We start from the raw sequence: 19,321 nt of genomic DNA, 5'->3' as shown, positions 1-19,321 counted from the left end.
AAATATAAGAATGTAACGCTGAAATGAACTTGTGATCCTGAAATGCATTTTTAATGAGTTTCCTTTTTATTTTGCTGCTTCAGTGGCATATTTTAAAGACCCTTTGAAAAAAGCCACATTAAAAACCCCACCAAATGCCACAACATGCAAAATTGGATATTGGTTTATTCCAAAACTGCTGATCAGGAAGAGTGGCTCTTCAACACAAAATGTTGCAGTCACTTTATTTAAATGAGTTTGAATTTGCATTGTGATGTGCCATTCTGATTTAGAAAAAAAAAATTAGATTTTCAGATCAAATTGACCCAGCCAGTGAAGCATTAAGAAACTGGCAGGTTTAGTCTGAAAGCCTCATGTTATATCAAACCTGCAGCCGGTGGAAGTCACACAGCAGCAGTGAGAAAACAACTTTCTCACTGAAATCTTTCTCTTGTTACTGTGTAAGATTTTTTGTTCTCACCTATTTTCTCCTTCTCCCCGTAGGAGAACGCCCTTTCCAGTGCAATCAGTGCGGAGCCTCCTTTACGCAGAAGGGCAACCTTCTGCGCCACATAAAGTTGCACTCAGGTGAAAAGCCCTTCAAGTGTCACCTGTGTAACTACGCCTGCCGCCGCAGGGATGCCCTCACAGGACACCTAAGGACTCACTCGGGTAAGTGAAGGTGGGGGACCGTCCATGGGTGCCCGTCACCGCACCTCCCGAGGAGATGGGGGCATTCGTGGCCACCAAGCCTGAGATGTCTTCTCGCCCCGGGGAGGAGAGTAGCCCCGTGTTGGGGTTACCCAAGCTGTGAGCTGGCAGTGGTGTTTTAGCAGCAAAGAAATGACTACACGCATCTCACGCTCATGATCCTTCACTAGAAGAACTGTTTTTTCCCATACTTCTTGGCTGATTAAAAGTTTCTGTATTAGGGTTTCATCTTACAAGCCTCATGTGAGTAATCCATTTCATGGAACTACGAACATGAATTAAAGCTGATGAATGTTTTAGGGTTTGGATGGCATTTATATGTATATAGAGATAATAGAAGGTCTAAATACAGTGGGTTTTAAGTCACAAAGTCTCAAAAACCTCCAGTCTGGTAGTCATTCTCAACTGAAGGAGTGAATACCACCTAAAGCATTCAGCAGCAGTTATTTGTTGCACCTTGTTATTACAAGTACTTTGAAAGAGAAAGGGGCGGGAGGAGGGAGAGGGTGGGAGAAAGATAGTCTTCCGAAAAAGAGGACTCTGCTAGAGTTTTTCAGTGTTTTGTCTCAACAGTAATATGGAGATCTGAATAAATATTTTTGAATAGCTGCACTTTTCCATTACCACGAACCTCTCATTGTTTGACAGAAGCCATAGTCACATACATTCTGGGAAGCAAAACCAATTTAGCACCTTTAAAGTGCCTTTAAAAGCAGAGTGTTGTCCCATCTAATTTCTCAAGCTAAGCTGGAAATGCAAATTGTTATTTGGATAGGAGACCTCCACAATACATTGCTGGAACTGACACTGGTAACTTTACTTGGGAAAGTTGGCTTTGGGACCAAGTTCTGGGTAGCAGAAGGGGAGCTCCCAAAGTAACATTTTTGTGTTGCACAAAACCTAAGGAAATTCTTCTCTAGCACACGCATTAAATAAGATCCCTAGTGTTGGTCCCACATCTCCAAAATAATTTCCACTTCTGTTTGGTCCTGGCCCATTTCAGGAAAGCACATCTTTAAAATACTATTTTTCCTCCCTCTCCCTTGCTGTTACTGATTTTCATGGGTGCACAATTTTAAATATAATTTTTCATATATACATGGAATTACACCTAGACACTTCTGGCAAACTCTGAGGATTCTGTAGTTAAGAGACAATGCATAAACCATAGATTGTGATTAGTTCCTGCAATTGGCAAATTGACATCAATATGTTATAAAACAAGTTGGGTGTCTGAGTCTAATTTTCACCCAAGAATTTGTAAATAAAATTTAAAAGTGAAGCTGTGTAACCATCTAAAATTGTGAAATCACATAGAAGGTGACAGTCTTGTCATGCTAAGGCAGAAAATTCAGGGCCAGAAGTCCATGAAACCATATTATTACTGAGAAATTCCTGGAACTACCTACATCTGGATTGGTGTAATACAGAAAAAAAATTTGTCTTGCCATTTCTTTTGAATTTCCAGAAGCAGAAAACATCTGAAATCTAACATTGTCCTAAAAGCGTTGAGCTGGTTCTGGTTAGATCAGAACTGACATCCAGTCGTGGGCAGGTGTCTCTGCCTACACCACCAGTTCCCCTGTTGGCAGTCTCTGTGGCAGCTAGGCACTAAAGCAGCTCCACTCAGACCTTTGAAGATGTCTCAGTTTCTAACTTGTGTAGATGCCGTTTTTGAAGATTTAATGTCGCAGTCCTTATCTGATGTGAATCATCTGAAATCAGCTTGCAGCACCCACAGAATTGGCCTGTTGATGTAAAGATATACAACTAGTTTTCCATTAGGTTGTTTTTTTTCTTAAATTGACAAAATCTTTCTTCAGTTCACCATAGCATGGGTTCATTTTTGGGGTGGGCTTTTTTCCTGTTGTTCTTACCATTATTAGTATGCTGTTGAATATGTCATCTGAATCTCTCAATTAATTGTGTTTTCTCCAGTTGGCAAACCCCATAAGTGTGGATACTGCGGTCGCAGCTATAAGCAGCGCAGCTCTTTGGAAGAACATAAAGAACGCTGTCATAACTACCTGCAAACCATGAATATCTCAAGCAGCCTTTATTCAGGTAATGAACGTGTCCATTTGGGGATTAACGCTGTCCTGTCAGGTATGCAGAAAAAGGAGTGCAAAAGGAACAGTAGTACCATTTGTGGTATCTTTTGCATTGGGGAGGCACACACACATACCATATATATGATATTGCATCTGGATTTAATCTATATTTGATAAATATTTGGCTGCTGTCTCCTTTTGTTTAGCTCAAACAAAAAGCCAAAGTAAAACTCAGGCATGTAGCAAAACACTTGCAAGACCTGGAAAATTTCAGTTCACCGTCTTGAAGACAGTATGACTGCATCACATTTCCCTTTTGCTTGGAGTCCTATATCGCAGTATTCTTGTGGATGTATTTTTAATAAAGACTTAATATCAGTGTTCTTGGTAGGGCTGCAGAATCTTCTGCATTGCACATCTCCTGCCCTTCCCAGGCACAGCTTAAGGGCCTTACTTGACCACTGGGACCAACTCATCTGACAAGAATGAGCTGCCTGTCTTTGATTTCACTCTTCCAAGCAAGAGGACTTGAAGCCAGAGGCATTTAATTTAGCCAGTTTCACTGAGACAGTCCAAAAAGGCTAATAATTTGCTGACAGCCTTTCTCCCAACCTCCCCTTTAAAAGAAAACTGGGGGGAGGTGAGGAGCTGTTGTGCTTCTCTGAGAGACTGGTCTTATGATGAAGGTAAAGTCCATTTCTTGGAGAATATAAAATCTAAAACTATGCCCAGGAACAGAGCAAGCAGATACTGGAGTTTGGATTTTTTTTAAACAAAGATCCTAAAGATCTATATGGAATTGATCATAGTAAATAACCATACAAAATCCTCTTGCATGTGCAGTTTTAGATAGAGAATGTAAGATCCAGCTTCTTTGGTGGAGTTTAAGCCCATCCAGTAAGTTACATTTCTTGCATACCTTTTTGATCCTGTCAGTATATTTGGTTTGTCAAACAACAGAAATAGAAGGTTCTCTCTGACCTGTTTGCAATGATGCCTCATTTAATATTTTATACCTGGACAGAACCTGAAAATGTTTTTACATGCTATCAAATAATGTAAAGTATATGCACATAATGATAGCAGTGAATACAGCTGAGATGCTTCTGGCAGACAGCATGTTAGAGCAGCGGCCCTTCTAATTTTATTGAGGGGCTGGAGAATGTATAAATAGAAAAGCTCAATGTAATATACAGTAGGAAGCAATACTTATTCCTCAAAGAGGTGATAGGATTTAGAAGCAAATATCCTGTCTTGGGATTTGAATTTTCAGTGTCTGGCACATGGATTTGAATGCCTGCACGCTGAACATGAAAATCTGTGTGAATGAGTAGCTTAACTACTACTAAAGTCTTAGTAAGCAAAAATGTCCAGATGAAACTGGTGTCAGGAATCATAAACTTTAATAAGAAATAATACAATTTTAGAGATCGACCTTTGTTTCTAGCAAATCATGACAGGAGAGTTTACACTAGCTTAGGACTGAATATCTAATATCTCAGTGGGATGAAAACTTGGGGAACTCATGAATGCTTTGGAAGAATTACTTCTTCCTTGCATATACTGAAAGTATCATATAAATCCATATTTGATACAATAGGAGTGCTTTTGCAAATTAGAAAAAAAATTAGAGGATTAACTTTGGAGTTTAGACCTTGCATCCAGCCACAGATTCACTCTTAAAAAAATTTAGTACTCAGTTAATAAATCAATTCTTTATGTTTCTAAAAAATGAAAACTTTTTTCCTAGTATTTTGCATTCTAATCTATTCTACTTCACTGCAAACATATCATTTTGCCATGTTTACATTATTTCCCTTATAAACTCAAAGATTAAAATGTACAATGAAACAGTTGAGAATGAGTGGGTCAACTTCTGGGATTTTTAGTGCATTCTACATTGTATCTAGAAAAGTAAGTAGCTATACTACCACTGCTCTTATACTATTTCAGGATGTGATATGGAGCTATTAGAGCTATAATTCAGGTCCTTTTTTTTTTTAGAGTCAAAAAAGTTGGTACAAGAATCTGCTAGGGCATCTGATTTGACATTCTGCTACAGTGGGATTGCTTTTTACAGCATTTTAAAAATATTTTGTGCAGTATACATAGAAAAAATGTCAGTTGAAAGGACCTAAACTGGTAGAAGCTTTCCATCACCTTGTAAATCTAACAAATATAATTGAGAAAGTACTTAAATAAGTGAAAGATCCATCAAAGAGGAGTAAGGAGGGGAACAAAAGATTGTATTTATATTTTAACCTTTGTTTGCTTTCTTTAAGAGAAGGAGATTCAGCATGAAATTAGGAACCTGCTGAATTTAATGGCAAAATTCTTATTTTAGAGGACTAGAACCTCACTGTCCATGTGAAGTTCTTCTCTTAGAGATATTATTTGGAGTTTTGCATTTGAGTTGAGTGGAAGTGTGCTGAAGTCTTGCCAGGCCTATATAAAATAACAGAAGAAATAGTTTATGAAGTTTAAAAAGAGTCAGTTACAATTCTTCAGTCACTTGTGGATTTCATTGGAAAGATAAAATGATTTTTTTTTCACTTCACAGACACCAAATTACAGAAAAATAGTTATCAGGTTGGTAGCAAATTTCAGGGGGTTTCAGTTGCAAAGGCTGGAAATTAGTACATAATTCAATCCCCCCCCCCCCCTTTTTTTTTAATAGCAGTTTTGAAAGTTTGAAAATTGAACATAACTTACCCTCTCTGGAACTGATTAGAAATAGAATGTTATTATATCCTAAACAGATATTTCTTGATGATTTCAACTTTTAACTAAGAATTCAATCTTTTGTTCCCCTGTTGAAAGGGCTGCTTTAAAACATTCTCTGTAAGTCTCTTCCTGAAGTGGTATCTGGAAGCCTTAGCCAGCACAAGATGCTGGTGTGTGCTTGTTCAGTGCTGAGCAGGTACCATCAGTGCCCTTTACTCTTAGGCACCTTCATGACCAAGTTCTGCTTATATCTTGCATTGGTCACAGTCTTTAGCATCTTATGGGGCTGGGGCATAATTCCATGAGACTCCCTGTCACTGTCACTGCAGCTTGTGCTGCTGCAGCCAGGACTCAAGAACCCGTTGTGTACTCATCAGTTTGGTATTGCGGAGTGTTGTTGTCTAGGTCACTTCACCTGCTCCTTCCAGTTATCCACCAGACCCTGATTTCACATCTTTCAGGAACAATGAAACATTCACAATCATCCTTTTATGGCAGTGGTATATTGCCAAAATAACATTGCATAGGAACAGCGTGTTCTCAGCTATTGAGAAACACCCAGGTACCAGAATAATGGGTTCTCTGAACCAGTAAATCCAGTGATAAAACAAATTCTCAGCCGGCACAGAAGGCAAAATGTAGCGGAGTGGTGCACCTAACTGAAATAGCTCGCAGAATCAAAGTCTAAAAATCATCTTTTGCTTCTCCCTTTAATAGCAACTCACAAGTTCAGGAAAAATATCCATACCCTAGTAGCAGGTAAAAGTAAAATCAACCCCTTTCTCTCCCATCTCTGACCTCCCATGCCAAAAAAAAAAAAAAAAAGGAAAAAACCCCCAAAAACCAGTTGTGCTGTGATCTTGCTGTGTACCACCTTTCCTTTAGATGTTGAAGTCAGAAATACCTTTCCATATATTTTTTTATAGTCATTGTTTTGACAGTGCATTTTCATGCATCCCTTCTGTTTCTGCAGGAAAGTACTGAAGTAAAATGTAGTGAAAGTTAAATAGTTTCCCTTTCCTAGAGCCTCACAGCTAAGCTCCTTTCTAATTCTACAGTGTCTCAGCAACAGCAGGAGGTTGGGAAAACAGTCTGAGTATTGGAAGTCAGTGCTCCATTACAGGTGTGACTTAAGCAATTTAAATTGTCATTTAAAGTCTAAAATTGCATCAAGGAACTATAGAAGTAATTACTAGGGGAAGAAAAGGGGTTGGGGAGAAGGGTTGGTATAGTTTGCAAATACATCTTCCACTGCTGTACTTGAGGAGTTTGTCCATTTTTCCTGCTAAAGAAGCAATGATCATACAGGCGGTTCCACTGGGAGAGGTGCAGAGGGATGGGGGGGTGACAGCAGGAGGGTGAAAAGATGAACTGCTTTGTGTCCAGTATAATGTTAGGACCTCATTTACTTGCAGAAATGCAGAGTGGCTGTAGAACAAGGGTGGCGTGATTACGTTACACACAGGCAGACGCCTTGCAGTTGCAATCTCATTTTTGTATCCTAGATGAGGGAAACATGAACATGTACATAGATTAATCAGCGTGAGGGACTATGTTACCAAGAGTCAGAATCATCCTGTGTCTGCAGTGGTGAGCTCCTCCTTTCAGCTGGTTGGGAGCTAAAAGACATTAGCTGAGAAACAATAACCTGAAGACAATAGTTCCATTAAAATGGAACAAGTGTGCCTAACCCTTCTGATGTCATTTGATTTCAGTCATAAAAGAGGAAACTAACCAGAGTGAAATGGCTGAAGACCTGTGCAAGATAGGGTCAGAAAGATCCCTCGTGCTGGATAGACTAGCAAGTAACGTCGCCAAACGTAAGAGCTCTATGCCTCAGAAATTTGTTGGTAAGAGTTAAACGTTTGCTGTCTCCTAAAAAATAAAACAAAACAAAACCCAAAAAACATCTCACAGGATTTTTACTTTTGCCTTATGATTTTACTTGTTTTACTAAATTAGCAATATCTATCTCTATAGAAGCAGACACAGCAATGTGTTGGGGGAAAAAAAAAACCCAAAACAACCAAACTTCTCCAGCATACATTTCTGCATGCTTGATTTTCCACATCTGGAGATTGATTTTAAGTCTTTTTCCTGTCTTTTTCTAATGCTTATGAACCAGATCATTACAAGATCTGGACAGGCTCTTGAAGTTGCGTTAAGAATCTGAAGATAGGAATAGAAGTTTCCTATTGGGAAAGCATTTGACCACATTTTCAGGGTTATTTTATTAACTTCTTGGATGACATCCAGAGCTGGGCATATTGGTGTTTGTGAAAGCATTTGTGAATAGTAGAGGATAGGTTGGATTTCAGTCTTCACCCCTTCATAAACTCTGTATACTTTTACAGCCCAAAATGATCATGGAAACAAATAAACCTAGGTCTGAGAATAATACCTAAATGAAAAGATCTTTGGGTACACTCTATAAATGATGGAAAAACTCCATGCCCATTTGCACCTAGTAGTTTTTGTCTTAACAATGAAAAAGTGGAGGCTACACCTATAAAAGTGGAGGCTACACCTATATTGTTTGCTTTGGTAAGCCTGTACCAAGTAGTGGTTACATCAGTTTTGTAATAGTGAGACCCACAGACAATACTTTGTCAGCTATGTAGTCTTAAATGAATAAAAACATGGGAGCTCAGAGGACAGCATATCCTCATATGTAGTTAGATTCTTTTATAATTCTCTGCACATTCATTTATAATATTATTCTATAGGAAACAGAGAAAACTGAAGTCTTTGAAACAAAACACACATTAAGAAGGTCTTCAGTCAAAAGGCAAGGCAAAAAAAAGACCAGTCTATGGGACAGAAATTCCAAATATACCTTCTTCAATGAGGACACAAGGGTGAAAGAAAAATTAGTATTTCTGAGACAAGGAAAGGGGCATCTTAGCTACATCAGGAGGTGCAACAAAAAGTTTGAAATGAAAGTCCAAGATTGTTTTCCAGTCCAAAGGCAACAATTCTGGGAGGTAGTCAAGGATAAGAAAGCTTATGCTTATAAAAAGACAAAAGTTGTAGTAGAGGTAGTTACCAAAAATACATCAGCTATGTGAGGAAAACCTGATTCATTTAGACACTCTAGTAACTGATTGCATTAGGCAAAATACTAATTCTATGAAAGCTCCAGGAAGACCAGAAGAGTTAAAATTTGAAAGGTACTACCAAGCATCCTATATGTGATGTATCTGTGGGTGTGGACTAGCTTTTTCATTCTCCATTTCCCCCCTGAGAAACAGTAAAGACAGCCAGTTCAACTACGAGTTTTAGGAGGGCAGAATATCTGTCAGTTAGTTATTCAGGGAGGGGTGTAGGAAGACAACCTACTGACAGCAGATATTTATGGAAATTTGCTAACCTTCAAAAGGACAAACTTTTCTGACAAGAAAATGCCCCCAAATCCTTTCCTTTCCAATCCTCACCTGCTGCTTCATGTAATAAATACATTCCTGATTAACACAAGGTTAGGCTGGCTGGTCAGGAGAGCTTTTGGGTAATAAAACATGTTTATTGCTTCTGTAGATTACCATGTCGTCCCAATTTCTGTGCTGAATTCCAGGGAGAAGGAGCAAATGGCATCCTTCGCATAAGGGAAAGACTGTCTGCTGCTTCACTTGTTTTTCTCAAGGCTAAATTCATTACCTTTCAAAAGTGAGATTGTTCACCAAATTATGCCAGTTAGCTGTAAAATTCTCTCTGTATTCCAACCTGGAATAGCTCCCAGACCTGAAAGCAGAACTGAGCCATCCAAACTAGAGTGAGAACTGCAGGCAAGGTTGACACATTTATCATGTTAAAACAATAGGCAGCAAAGAAAAGAGAGGGGCTAAAAACAAACAAACAAAGAAAAAAGAAAAGAAAAGAGTGCCCACATGCACTGAGTGCATTTTTACTATTTAGGTACCTGCTGCAGAACCCTGAGCAGTGCAAAGCTTGAAGTGCAACAAACCATTAGCAGTTTAATTTACTTATGCTCTAATAACCACAGAAATGAGCTATTATTTTTAATGAGTGCGAGTATTACCTGCATTGCCCAGATACAGAAATGATACCTGCCTACCTCAAGTTTGTGTCTGTCTCAGACACTCTGCTTGGAAAAAAATTTTTCTTATGACCACTTGATCCTCTCAGTCCAACTACCAACTATTTATGCTACACAAAGCAAATACTACCCAAGAAACAGCTTTTAGAATCATGCCTTCTGGATGCCCAAAATTTTGTGTATAATGAAGACGAGTCCCACTTTTCAGTGATATACAGTGCCCATGGACTATAAATGATTTTGACCTCATTTTTTCCTCCTTGCGTCAAGGGTATACATTCATATTAGGAGAGTTTTTCTATATTTAATTCAAGAGTCTTTCACAATGCCTATTTTGAATTTTAAGCCTCAAACTCTGCCTGAAAACTCTAGCATTAGAAAGGGTAAATCTGGAAGAAAAAAGAATGCATGCCAGTAGAGGGGTGCTCAAATTGGCAGACTAATAGGGAAAGGAAATAAGAGGAAGTAGAATCTTGTGTGGCGCAGCTAGAAGGTGTCTGTACCCTACATCCCTTATAGGAACTTACGCAATGCTCAGAGTGTTTCTTTCTGTGCTTGCAGAGCATGGACAAACTAGTATGAAACCATGTCTTGTGGGAAATGTAGACAGCAGGACTTTCTACATATTAGCCCCATCATTGCAATAGTGCCGTATTAGAAGTTTTCTGGGCTCCTCACTGACTTTAAACAGTCAATTTGAGTAGAAACTGGGTGGGAAATTATTGATAAATTAATTTGCAGATCTTCTGGTAAATTTTCCATGCTCCTATTAGCACTTCTTTTAGACAAATTAGGACTTTCCAAGGCCTACCAGCAAATGTCATTTTGATTAGGAAATGGTGACAGCACCTCATAGAGTTGTTTGTGGCTTTCAATGAATTTCCCAAGATCTGCAGAGCTGGAAAATCCATCTTGACTGTAAACAATGTGTTATTGGTAGTCTCTAGCAACCTGTGGGAATTTTTTAACCCTTTGCATTTGCACAAATTTATTAGGGGCCTGATAAGAACATTGATGGTTTACACTGTTTGAGAAGACTGTTCAGGTTCATTACATCAGCATCTGTGTATTTAAATAGTTTCTCCCACTCCTAACTTCTATGTTTTGCTTAGTCCTGTCTGTCCAGGAATTTTGAGAAATTGCAGTGAAACTCAGTGTTCAATACTAGAATACCCAGCTAGAGATACATTAGTGCAGTCTGATTTTAAAAAAAATTACGAGTCCCCCCTTACTTTTGGCATCCCAAATCAGAGTCGAAGTTGCAAGTAACAAGTAATCTTGCTCTATATAGGGCTTTTTACTTCATAGGAGAAATATATTCCAACTACAAGTGCACTTAATTTTTTTCCATGGTTCTTGGCTGCTTCTGTAGATGATAACTTTTTGACACAAAATTTCTAGGAACATGAGCAGCTTCTGGTAATGTGTCTAACATGGCTTATTTAAAAAACAAGGCGTGGGAGGGAGGTGGCAATATGAAAAGTTAAGTTTTTGTTGATTTTTCTCTGACGCAACATATGATCACATTTGCCAATGATGTGGGTTATTTGTAAGAAACTGAAGGTCTAAAACTAAAACATAGGATTTCCAGTCTAAAATTTAATGTGCTTCATGCTCTGAAGCATGAAGGCCAGGCTCACTGTAAGTGTGCTGGTACACTGTCTTCACTAACCACAAAGGCCTGCCTTAGCTCCCTGTAAGAGGCAGATGAGGGAGTCCAGTCAGAAAGGAGAGAGGGTGAAGCACTCAATCTGTAGCTCCCACGAGTCCCCGTGTAATTATTTCCAGAATCTGTTTGCATCCATTTGCTTTTCCAAAAAACCTCAAATTATCTTGCAGGTTTAAAAAACCACACCAAACAACCATTTTTCTGACCAGCTATATTAAAGAAATATGAATACCTCAGGTGACTTTTGGAGGTGGATTTGATCAACTCTTTTCATCCATGTTGCTGTTTTATTAATCCATGATGTTCAGTTCCTTAATTATGTAGAAATCAACCCTCTAATTCCTGACTGTTTTTCACTGCAGGTGAGAAATGTTTGCCTGATCTTCCATACGATGCTACCACCAACTATGAGAAGGAGAATGAGATAATGCAGACGCACGTTATAGACCAGGCCATTAATAACGCCATCAGTTACCTGGGGGCAGAGTCCCTGCGTCCCCTTGTCCAAACACCACCAGGCGGTTCTGAGGTGGTACCCGTCATCAGCCCCATGTATCAGCTCCACAAACCTCTTGGGGACAGTCAGGCTCGCTCCAACCATACAGCTCAGGACAGCGCGGTGGAAAACTTGTTGCTGCTTTCCAAAGCCAAATCTGTCTCCTCTGAACGAGATGCCTCTCCCAGCAACAGCTGCCAAGACTCAACAGATACAGAAAGCAATAACGAGGAACGCAGTGGTTTAATTTACCTGACAAACCACATAGGTCCCCATGCAAGAAATGGCATCTCTATAAAAGAAGAAAACAGGCAATATGACGTCTTGAGGGCAGGTACTGACAATTCCCAGGATGCTTTCAAAGTGATCAGCAGCAATGGGGAGCAAGTAAAAGTTTACAAGTGTGAACACTGTCGAGTCCTTTTCTTGGATCACGTGATGTATACGATCCATATGGGCTGCCACGGCTTCCGTGATCCTTTTGAATGCAACATGTGTGGCTACCATAGTCAGGACAGGTACGAATTCTCTTCCCACATAACGCGAGGGGAGCACCGTTTCCACATGAGTTAAAACTCCTCCAGCACAGATCTAGCCTCAACAGCTGCATTAGTGGAGCTGCATGAGCCACGACAGCAACAAAGCACAAGTCAGCTGGACAGTAGAAGTAACAAGAGAATCAAAAGTTCAGCTACCTTCTCCCACAAGAAAAGATTTTTCCTTTTGGTAGCATGCATTGCAACTCAGTTTTCTAAAATGAGTACTAAAGTTTTTACTGAAAATGTTTGATCACCAAAAACCTTTAGTAATGTAAGTAGGAGCTTTTGTAGTGACATAGCTGAAAGCCCTTCCCTTAACTGATGCTTCTTGCAAACCTCCCTTGCCAAAACTGTTAACCATGTGCTGGATGCTCCACATGGATGAGGACGCAACAGGCAGGAGTGGCCAAGCTTTCTCTCTTAACACCCTGATCGTAGGGCTCTTACACCAGATGTATGTTTTTGACTTCCTGGTATTATTTGACTCTTTTGGGAAGATTAAACTCAACTAAAGATGGAGGGGCCCATCTCAGATGACTTCACAGACAGCTGGGGTGGGACGGGACCCCCCAGCCAGAAGGTTCTGAGTTGCTTTGGTGGTAAAAAGTAGAACATTTCCACCTGCAAGGGTGCTGCTGGTATTGACATCATGACATGCCTTGTTTGTGTCACTAGGCAGGTGAGCAGGTATGTGAAAGATGGAAGAAACACCCTTGTAATATACTCTGTGAAGTATGAATTGCATTTAATGTATAGAAAAAGGGTATTGTTGGCTCTTTGAATAAATGTTTTCTCTCCCTATCCAATAAAACCCCACTTTTTGTTAAGCAACCCTTCCTCTCTCTGCATAAGCAAGTCACAAAGTATTTAATTTTTCTTTCTTTCTTTTTTGTTTTAGTTATTTAGAAAAGTATGATGTACAGTTGAGAAAAGCACTAGCTAGAAATACGTGTGGGGAAAGTCTACTTATGCACATTTTTCATCTTTTTAAACTGCCTGGAAAATATCCAAATGTCCCTCTCTTACTTATGAAAAAAAAAATGCCATTTTTGCTTGCACAGAAGATGTCCTCTTGGAGGTTTTGTGGGTCTACTTATAAGTGTTGCACTTAATTAAAGCACTGAGCTGAATTAAACCAGCCAGTCAAAATTAGTAGCCTTTTTTCCTGGTACTTGCTGTTTAATGAGGGACCAAGCCCCACAAAGGTGCTGAGAACCCTGGCTTCCTCTTCACCAAGTCATTTCACCATGTGCTTTAAGTTACTTTTACTTCAGTGTAACTAATCTTAAGGTTAAAAAAAATATGGTGTTTTGCTGAATGGAGACCAGAAACTGCAGCACTTTGCAGAGTGCAGTAAGGTCCATCAAGAGCTTACTCCACGGTGGGTTCTGCTGCAGATACTCTAACTTCAGTTAGAATAAAAACTTCTGTGATGAATAGATTTTAACCCCAAAGACAGCTGACATAAAAAAACCCAACTTTTTTTAAAGCTTCTACTTAACTTCCTCTTCCAAATAGTTCATTCCTCTCCCTGAACACCCTCATACTTTAAGATTGGGGAAAAAAAAAGACATTTTTGCAGCTGCATAAAAAATCTGTCATTGGTGCTGCAATACTTCCCGGGCAACATCTGTAAAAATAACCCATGTTATTAACTTAATGTATCAATACTTCCACTCTGCATAATAAATGGATATTCTGCAATAAACACAATCATATAACCAACAAGACTAGCAGTCTTGTCATACAGTTACACATTCTCCATTCACAAGTACATGCAAGCACATATATTTCTTTATCAAGATTCAGTGGAACCATGAATGCTTGTACCTAGGCCAGTTTGGCCTGATATGTGTAGCTATATTTGATATACATTTCCTATATATACACACTATTACAGGCATGCAGAGTTCCTTCTTCTGCTTTCATTTTTGCAGGTGTAAGTCAGGAGAAACAACACTGAAGTTAGAAGAAAGATACTGACGAAATAATGAATTACAAATACATACTTTTACAATTTCATGTCTTAGCTTTTCATGACAACTGTAAGACACCTCAAATGATGCGTGGGCACAGAGGTGGCTCTCCATTGAAAGTGCATGAGTGCATGCTGATTTAGTAGCTTTGTCACCAGATGTGAATGCTGTGTATGAACGTCCGCAGACTGACGTATATACATACAACAGTGAAAACAAATTACTAGTACATGTTTGGTAGGCTAGTACATTGCATAGCCAATGATCTCCCCGAAAAACGAGTAAACTACAGGCCCAAAGGTGATCCCCTCTGCTCCCGCATTATAACTCAGTTGCCTTAAGAGACATTATTGCTTGTTACCCTCCGGCCCGAGACACTGTGCAGGGGGTGGGCACAAGGAATCCTCTGCCATTTCCATGCCCCAACTATGGTTTTGTCATCAATGCCTGCTACACATTCAGCTTCGAGACAGACCGTACCTGGCAACAAGGTGTTACCAAATATTTTGTATAGGAATGACCTGAAGGGGACCTTCAAGGCAGGGAGCTTACAGTGATGAGTTTCCTTTTTTTACTTTTTTTTAAATAAAGTTGAAATGGGTTCATTTTTTCATAGCTGGTAGGGATACATTCAGCTGTTCTTAGACCTCTCCACTTTTGATTGGTACCAACCAAGGGACAAAGTAATTTCCCAGCCCTGCTGCAATGTCCTGTGTGAAATCAGATGTTGGCTGTACAGAAATGTTCTGCTTTTATTGCTCTTACACCGCCTTCCTACTGTTTTCAGATTTAGGCCACTATATACCCCATGCCGTAACTTTTTTTAACCCTTCATTTTAAGACACCCCAAGCTATAAAGGGAGGGGGACAGAAGCTTACTCAGGTGGTTTTGTTTCTTTGATTTTACTAAAATCCAACACAAATAAAGCCACGTTCATTAGCCATGTAAACAAGCATAGCTCCAGTGGAGTTTAAGACTGCCTTGAACTTAGCTTTTAAATGTGATTTCTGATTACTGGGTAGGTTCACTGCCTTTGCAACATCTCTGTGCACACATGCACGTGTATGAGTTTCTGTGTCACTTTTCTTGTCGACATGCACATGCCCTGTCTGTGGTTTTGTGTATCATTAATATTTTATATACATATGTGTGTATAGATATATCTAAAATGGTTCATATGACATGATGATGCACTGTCAGTCACAGTGGGTTTATTTCCTGGGTCTGGAGTTTTCTTATTTATACTATAACAGAATATGTTGATGTTGTATATTAAACAGTACAGTAGTATAAGTAAGTATATTAAGACACAGCGTATCAGAGGACATAGTCTAAAGGCAGAAGCAAACAGCATTCTCTGTTCACGAAGGGGCTCTTTTAGGTTTGCTTTTTCAGTGTTTTTTTTTCTTATTTGCACAAAATCATCTTCAACTTGTTTAGAAACGAGTGTTTCAATAATTTTATTTATGAACATATGCAAGGATGGCATGAAAATAGGATGTTGTGTGTATGTGTACATCAAAACAAACTGTGCCCTCAGAAAACTAGTTTCATGTAATCTCCCCTTTTCTCTTTTTTGCTATGGTGCAATACCCTGATATGGTTTAGCGGAGTAAATATGGTGAATGGCTTTAAGTTTATATCTGTTTTAAAAAAATGTAAAAAATAACTGCTTCCCAGCCCTTCCCCAGACACTGCCTTTTCTAATAGAAAAGTTGTATTTACACACTTTTTTTTTGCTCCGATTTTATATTGTAACTTCATTTTTCTTTGAGGACATTGTATTTAAAAAAAAAAACAAGCAAATTTCATAAAAATTGGAAACCTTATTAAATTATGTCTGCAAAAAGTGAGGTGTATCTTTTAAAACAAGACAACAGGGTAAAAAGCCCAAACCCCAGAACATTTCCCTCACTCTCCTAGTGGGTGCAGAAGTCGTTCGGTACAGCTGGAGGCCCTGCGTGGGGGGGTGGCTGGGGGTGTGCGATGTACGGCGAGATGCAGGTGAAGGGCTCCGTGGGCAGCCAGGGAGCGCCGAGCATCGTGCACGGTCTCAGCCTCTGCTGCAGCACCTGCAGCCACGCATGAGGGCGAGTTCATCCTCGCAACCCATCTTGTGTGGCCAAAAAAAGTCACGCTGTGTCAGTCACCCTGCACTCGCCAGCTACGTGAAGCAGCCTTGCTATGCCAGCTCCAGCTGAAGATCAAGTCCGAAACTGGCCGCCTCCTCTCCAGAGTGCCGCTGGCCACGAAACTCTCGCAGCTCCTGCGAGCAGCTGACTATGAGCAGGCTGCTTCCTTTCCAGCCCTCTCCTCTTACCCCTGCCTCCCACTAGCCAGCCAAAGTCATTACAGAACACAATTACTTCTGCATGTAGAGTCATGGTAATTCAAAATAAAACACTGAGAAATTATTTCTACTATTTGCCATAACAAAGGTGATTTCTCTGCGGGTGTCCCTGTTTCCTTCAGATTCCAGCACAGTAAATTTCACATCACATATTTAATGCAAACAAGAGTCACTGTTTTGCTTAGAAAAAGCACCATTTATAGAGTTTTAGAAATATTTCCATTTGTAAAACTGTATTATTATGAACAAAATGAGATTAAAAAAAAAAAAAAAAAGAAACTCTAATGGTATTGCAATCAATTCTTTTACAGGTTCCCCAAATCTAAATTTTCCTTTAGTTACTGTGATATGGTTTCATCAAAAACTATGACTACTTTTCCATAAGAAGGAACCTTTTAACATCCTGATTCTTTTGCTCACCATCACAGTAGTTCTCAGTAAATGAACTACAAGTTACTGTTTCAGCGGGTGACTCTTCTGCAAAGTAGCTATGGTCTGTTAAATAATAATAATAATCACAAAAATAGACCAAATGTAATATTCTCAATCAATGTTATTAAATCCTTGAACTAAATTAGAGACATCCATAGATTTAAATGCAAGTTTGTGTACCTAAAAATCTATTCTGGGTATCTATCATCTATTATGTTTCAAAGACTTTCTTAAAATCATCTTTTTTTTTTTCTTCTTTTCTACTCCAATAGTTTGATTAAATTATATCAGAAACTGTTGTAGGTGCCAAGATACGAATTGTTATACAGACACAAACATACAACTACCAGTGGTGAGTATTTTCAGCTTCGAGTCCCCAAACAGGCTTCCCAATCCCCAGCTAAACACCAAAACAGTATTAAAATGTGCCCAGCAACCAACGTTTCTAGTCAGTCTCTGAAATCAAGAAATACACTAAAACACCAAGATTCTTTTAGTAGATATCAAAATGAGAACTCGGAGCCAGACCTGGATCACGCAGATCTGATAATGTAACAATTTCCTATTTTTTTCAGGGTGGGGGGATCACTCAACATCTTATTTGGGGAAAAGGGGTTAGAAATGCTCCTGACTTTGCCAATACACTGAGGATATTGCACTGGTTTTGTCAGCTTGTGAGATGGTCACAGATAAAGGAGAAGCTTTCACTGAAAGCTTCAAGTTGCAGCAGCAGCAGTGACAATTTGAAAGCTGAAAATGTTGCAACTGGAAAACCAAAACATTTGATTTCTGAAAAAACTGTTCCTGCCTGTCTTGTGGGTCAGAGCTCCAAGGCATCCTTCCCAGCCAGGTTGTGTCCACCATCATGAAATACAGTCAACTTCTTGTCTGGAAGGAAAATGGTATATGAGAACAAATTCTGGTCCGAATGCATCATGAAAGACAAAAATCCCTCAGACCTGGCCTGTGGAAGGCAACAGAAGTCTTAATCTTAACAGGAGGTCCATTATCCCAGTTTCTCAATTTTAGTTTTTGATGCATCTTTTTTTTTTGGCTACACAGACTTGGAGTTTTTGGGGGGTGCTGAAGATGCAATTTCCATTAAAGTCACTGGCAGCTGCAGATATGCAGCATTTCTGAAATCCTGCCATAATTTCCAGAAGATGGGTATTCAGACAACAGGAAGGCCAAAAATTTGCAGAGTTTCACTGAAAATGGGATAGATGGGAGTGAGAAATCCAAAGCCGGGCTTCAGATGGCAGGAGTTCATCACATTTAAACCAAAAAAGGATGCAGCGAGCGTGGCTGAAACCCCGCTCTTGCTAAACAAACAGGTCTCTGTTAACTGCAGTGAGACTTTTGCTGCATTTAGCATTACAGCATTTTTTTGATTTTTTTTTTTTTTTTTTTTAATATAAGGTAAGGTCTTACTGCTTGAAAGCCTGTCCCAGGACCCGGAACAATTCCTGGTTTTATCTGTCCCGACCACACATATGAAACATGTGAGTGATAGAGGGCAGCTGCTGCTGTTGCTGCCGCTGGTGGCGGCTGCAAATCACACAAACCAACGCCTTCCTGTCCCTTGGGAGAGAAGTGAAGGTTCTGGTTTATAAGCAGTTAGAGAAGAAAAAAAAAAAAAAAAAAGAAAAAAAAAATCTACACCTTGCAGCAGACAGTGAGCCTGGGGCTGGCAGGGTGAGGAAGTTAATCAGCACCGAGCAGGCTGTTCGGGATGAGGCCAAACAGATGGCTCGTCTCTGAAACGGCAAAACGGGAAGCAGATGTGGCCACTGCTTCTCCCCATGCATAACTGGGAACCAGCCGGTTGGTGAGGAAATTTGCATAACAAGGATAATTTGGTATCAAAACTGTCCCTAGAAGTGATCTGAATGGATCTGGGCGCAGTTGACAGTTTTCACTTCTTGTTTCCCACTCAATGTTCAACAAGATTAAATTTTAATTTTGAACCTACTGCTTGCCTGAGGTTGCTCTCAGCTATCTTCTAGGGAAACCTATGGTGCAGGCAGGGAGGACTTGGCCAGTCTCTGCTGAAGCTTTTGGGGCCAACCCCCTGATCTCTGTTCAGTCAGTTGAAATTTTAGTGACTAATTTCAGCAGGCTCTGATTTTCAATTTTAAGTCCGTAAAATTCACGCCATCCTATGAACAACCAGCAAAACCGAGCCTGAGCTAACTGCCCCTATTTGCATGCACCAAAGTTCATAAAGCGTGGCTATGGGTACGCCACAAGCCCAGGCTAACGCCCTTCGTAAGCTCCTTCCCACCACGAGCAGAGCCGAGAGCCCCAGCCGAGCTCAGCGTCTCGCCCCGCTGCCCCGC

The 19,321-nt window shown here is 39.8% G+C and overlaps 1 protein-coding gene across 10 annotated transcripts in view; it reads left to right on the top strand.

The window, feature by feature from the left end:
- Window positions 1-15,873, top strand: part of IKZF1 (IKAROS family zinc finger 1 (Ikaros)) — a 72,541-nt gene extending 56,668 nt beyond the window's left edge. For 7 of the 10 annotated variants that reach the window (XM_010573977.1, XM_010574036.1, XM_010573970.1 and 4 more), the window contains 4 exons: window positions 484-651; window positions 2,629-2,754; window positions 7,181-7,315; window positions 11,551-15,873. In XM_010573977.1, coding sequence (XP_010572279.1) covers window positions 484-651; window positions 2,629-2,754; window positions 7,181-7,315; window positions 11,551-12,257 — 1,136 coding nt within the window. In that variant the 3' untranslated portion in view covers window positions 12,258-15,873. The remainder of the gene's footprint in view (window positions 1-483; window positions 652-2,628; window positions 2,755-7,180; window positions 7,316-11,550) is intronic. The other 3 variants (XM_010574046.1, XM_010574002.1, XM_010574021.1) reach the window with 2 other exon arrangements.
- The last annotated feature ends 3,448 nt before the right edge of the window (window positions 15,874-19,321 follow it).

The sequence above is a fragment of the Haliaeetus leucocephalus genome, unplaced genomic scaffold, assembly GCF_000737465.1.
Source record: "Haliaeetus leucocephalus isolate CR32 unplaced genomic scaffold, Haliaeetus_leucocephalus-4.0 Scaffold3, whole genome shotgun sequence".
NCBI lineage: Eukaryota > Metazoa > Chordata > Aves > Accipitriformes > Accipitridae > Haliaeetus > Haliaeetus leucocephalus.
Note: the sequence above shows the minus strand (reverse complement) of the source record. Positions and strands in the feature narration are given on the sequence as shown.